The 4626-nt window shown below is 35.1% G+C and overlaps 1 protein-coding gene across 1 annotated transcript in view; it reads right to left on the reverse strand.

The window, feature by feature from the left end:
• Positions 1-1964, reverse strand: part of LOC108684207 (protein dead ringer homolog) — a 105709-nt gene extending 103745 nt beyond the window's left edge. The window contains exon 1 of the mRNA XM_018188406.1: positions 1842-1964. Within this exon, the coding sequence (XP_018043895.1) occupies positions 1842-1964 (123 nt within the window). The remainder of the gene's footprint in view (positions 1-1841) is intronic.
• Positions 1965-4626: the final 2662 nt, after the last annotated feature.

Raw genomic sequence — 4626 nt, forward strand, 5'->3', positions numbered from 1 at the left:
ACATACGTACATACATACAGAATGTCTATTCATAGATGCAAATATTTTGCAAGTGATTGAGTTATAAAAAAGTTTATAGCAAAAGAAATTCTTCGGCTCTGAATCAACTACTAAAGTGGATGTAATTTTTTTTCTCATGAAGCGTTGTAAAACCTTTTTGAGTTGTAAAAGTCGACATAGGTTTTTGAAATAGATACCTATAATTTTTTTTGCATATTTATAGGGGATATTTTAGGAGTTACAATCAAAATTATATCTAGAATGAAAAAAATGATTTATTTATGAAACGGATAAAGATTTCTAATTAAATCCGAAAAATACGATTATTTTAACTAGAATTATAGTAGATTTAAACTTAAAATTTTCTACCCAACATTTTTCTCAGTATAATTAAAAATTGTTACTATGTATTTGTTTCTCTCTCTCTCTCTCCCCCCCCCCTCTCTCTCTCTCTCTCTCGTTTACGAGATAATAAGTATCTTAAGTATTAAAGTAGTAAATTGAATTGTAAGTATTTTGAATATAGTTTAAAATGAGAGTAACAATTTTGAACTCGAATAAAATTTGGAATGCAAATGGCATTGCTATTATATCTATAAATATCTATAAATATGTAAAAAAAATGATAGGTGTTTATGTCATAATTCGAAAAAATCACGAGCGCAAAAAAGTTTTACATGCATTTTGTAGCTGACTTGGAGATACAAATTTCTTACAAATTTCCGTACAAATTTCTCTTATTAAACTTTCTTAGAATTTCAATTAATTATGAGATATTTACTTAAACATCTATAGATTTGCATATCTTACGTCAAACAAAGAGTTTTAGAAAAAGTACATCATGACAAAGCATTATTTTCAAAAAAATATAAATCCGTGATGGTCGAAAATCTATTGTATTAGGATTCGACATAGTCCATACATAGTTAATACTGCTGACAAAACCAACATTCAAAAAAAAGGCTCGAACAATTTATACTTATGGATCTAAAGATATTCACAAAGGAATTCATTTTTCATTAATAAAGGTTAATATATTGATTCCTTGTAGATTATGTTCAAATTCCCGCTCAAATGCCCACATGGATGAGACATTACAGTCTTCTTATTAAGATATTTTGGCGGAAATGAAAGAACGCAGTAAATGATAAATGAAAACTAAATAAAAATTTATAGAAGAAATTGCCTAAACCAATCAGAATTAGATTTGTCGAACTAAATGATGTTTTTCTCGATCATTTTTCAATTTTCTGACTGATCGATTCGTTACTCGCCTAATCATTCAGATACCGAAATTTTTTTTAATTATCGAAAAGTCTCAGATATTGAATATTATATATATATATAAAACTTATATGCAAAAATGCGGTAGACTATTCCGAATTGTATGCCGTACAATGGACTTTCGACCACCATAGATTTCACTAAAAGTAAACATTTTGCGTCGTAGATTCTTTCGATATCTCTTTATTCAATGCGAATTCTGCCATAATCCTAAGTCGAAAAAAGAGAATAAGATAGATACGAGATCGTGCGTTTCTTTCGCAATGATAAACAGAAATATTATTCGAAAAAGAACGTTAAATTGACGGGATTGTAATCGAATAACATAGTGATTGAGTTAACCTTTATAACGACCTAATACGCATGCGTTTTTTTTTTCAATACTATTAACAATGACGAGACGCGTTGTTACGTATCGAACGTTTTATATGTTTCGCTGTTTATACATATCAATTTAGCATCGATATTTATCCCCAGCGAACTCAGTGAATGTAGAGCAGAGATACGTAAAGGAATTCGACCGCTATGGCGCCATTACAAGTTGAAAGAAAACTCACCAAAGAACCCTCCGGCGTCTGGTGTTGACCATTGGCTCCATTTGTGCCATTGGTTCCGTTGGCGCCGTTGGCCATGGAGCCTCCACCTGGATTCTCTATATCTTGCTCATCGGCAGTGTCCATCACGTAGGATGGTTTCGGATCACCCTTCACCCGAATTTTGGCTGTTTTAATGTGACGCGGTGATTCACGAAACTAGCGTACACGCTATCAAAAGATACGTGGAATCACGGCGGGGGGGCGGGAGACACCCGACACCGCGATGCGTACGTATGCGTTTTCAAGTACAATATAGATATAGTATCGCGCGCGAACGAGATACTGTTCCGCCGCGAACTAAAAAGTTTATCCCGTCGGATAAACTCACGTCCGGATATGCTCGCGCGAGGGAGGATTTTGTCAAAATAACGAGATTGCGAGCAAACGATTACACCGAATGAGATCAACGATCATGTCTCTGCACAAAAAGTTTTCGTCGCACTCTTTGTCTTCCCCTCGCTTCTTCTTTCGCGTCGTTTTTTCTTCTTCTTCACCCGCTCCAAGGAACACGCTCTGCTCCAAGCGCACGCACAACACAGTTGATTTGATGCGTAAGAAAAAGGTGGAAAAAGAGGATAATATATGTGTGGGATGTAATATAATTATATGTAACAATTTCGGAGATGATACCACCTTCGATGATGTTCGAATACAAAGTAATGGAATCCAAAAGGAAGCAGAAGGACGAGGCGAAGAGAAGGAGCAGACGAAGGAGAGAGGGAAATCGAATATGATCGGTCAAAATGAGAATAGTACGGGCAAATCACAAGCTCGATGGAGAGAATCGGAAAGATGGCGAAGCGGAGGAGGGGAGCGGGGATGGGGAGTGTCGGGACGTGACACACGCGCGACGAAAGATTTTTGATGCGCGGTATAATTACCGGTCGGTTTGCTTTTGCGAGAAAGAGAGAGAGAGAGAGAGAGAGAGAGAGAGAGAGAGAGAGAGAGAGAGAGAGATCTCGCGGACTTACATCGATGACGCGCGACGTTAATAAACGCCGTCGAGGGGGCGAGCGAACGGCTCGCGGAACACGCGCGATCAGCTGGACTTGCGTAGGATCAAAGCCGGCGCGCAGAACCAACTACAATAATAAACGACTACCGACACGAATGCGCGCGTTCTCACGTACTACCGCGTTCTGAACCGCCGGCAGTTACGAGCGCCGGCCGCCGGCTCCTGCGGACCGAACTCCAATCCCTTCCACACTCCATATCCCCACCACTTCGTGGTTGAGCTGCACTCAACCTCGTGAAGGAGGTGTCTTACGATATTGTGCGCGCGAACATCGGATTCAGGTAGGCGTCAGCGGGATACAGTCCCGCCCGCTACGTTATATTATACGTAAATTCTGCATCCGAAACTACCGGGGACTGTATCTAATCGGTGCATCATCAGGAGAAAATCAGGATCTTCTCTTTCTTCTTCTACCTTTTTTTTCCCGCCAGGATTGTCGTTCGTCTATATCGTCTTTTTCTACCACAATTTTGCACCTTTACGAAGTTCCGGTGTAGGAGAACTATGGATTGATTATCCAGAAGCGTCGTTTTTCTGAAAAATGAAATATCCTTTTTTCCATTTCCATATTATATGTAGTATACAAATATTTATATAGGTAATTAAGATAAAATAAAATATTGATATAATTTTATTATTTGACATTATATCTATAACTAATGTAATTTTTGTTTTATTAATTGATATTACGTTTCGCAAATTAATAACCAGCGGCTTGAACAGCCCATTATATGTTTTTATTAAAATAATAGGAATAATTAAAATTATTGATACATTTTTATGCAAAAAATAAAATATTTATAATGACGATAAAAATTACTCTATTTATCAGAGAATTATATCAGAAAATATTAGAGAATTTTTGCAATATAACGTGAATCTAGATATAGTGAACATTAAAATCACATCCTTTTCTTGAGTTGTTAAAAAGATAATTTGACCTTAGCGTATTAAACGATATTGTAAAAACTATTATTCCGATTTAAAAAATTCCGAGATATTGGACAATATGATATCTCGAAATTTTATTAATAGGGAGGGTTTTATATCAGTATTGCAATTAAAAAACTTTATTTCATGTGTCTAAAATGCAAATAAATATAGTCAGCATGCGTGAAAAAAGAGCATGCGATGGATTATACCTAAAACTCGTTTTCAGGTAGTTGAAATCAAGCACCGCAGAAAGAGGCTCTTGATGTTCATTCTGGTTGTCCTTTTTATTATTGTATGATAACATTTACTTTTTAACAACAATTTTCACTATAATATAGGAGCATGAGTTATTAGAAATAACTCTGGGTATCTCATATTACGATTTCCACGCCTTATGGTTTACGATCATCAAATCTAACTTCTGTAATTCAATATATCCTGTATTTTTTTATTAGTACTTTATTTTATTTACATAAAGAATTTATTGCTAAATATTTATTTATTAAATAATAAACAAGATTTAAAAGCTCATCTCAATGAAACTTGAAGACATCTAAATTCTAAAATTCTTTTTTTACAATGATTACATGGCATGATCTAATAATAAATTTTCCATTAAATAATTTTCAATCCAAGAGCAATAAATTCATGGTGGAATCAGTAGATAGATTATTAGTTTAGTAGAAACGCCGCTATATATTAGGCGCCTATCTCATAATAGAGAGCTTCCCTCTATATACATATATAAAAACAAAGGAAATTTGCAAAGTTCTTTATTTCAGTATACAAAAAAAATTG

The sequence above is a fragment of the Atta colombica genome, unplaced genomic scaffold, assembly GCF_001594045.1.
Source record: "Atta colombica isolate Treedump-2 unplaced genomic scaffold, Acol1.0 scaffold127, whole genome shotgun sequence".
NCBI classification, from domain to species: domain Eukaryota; kingdom Metazoa; phylum Arthropoda; class Insecta; order Hymenoptera; family Formicidae; genus Atta; species Atta colombica.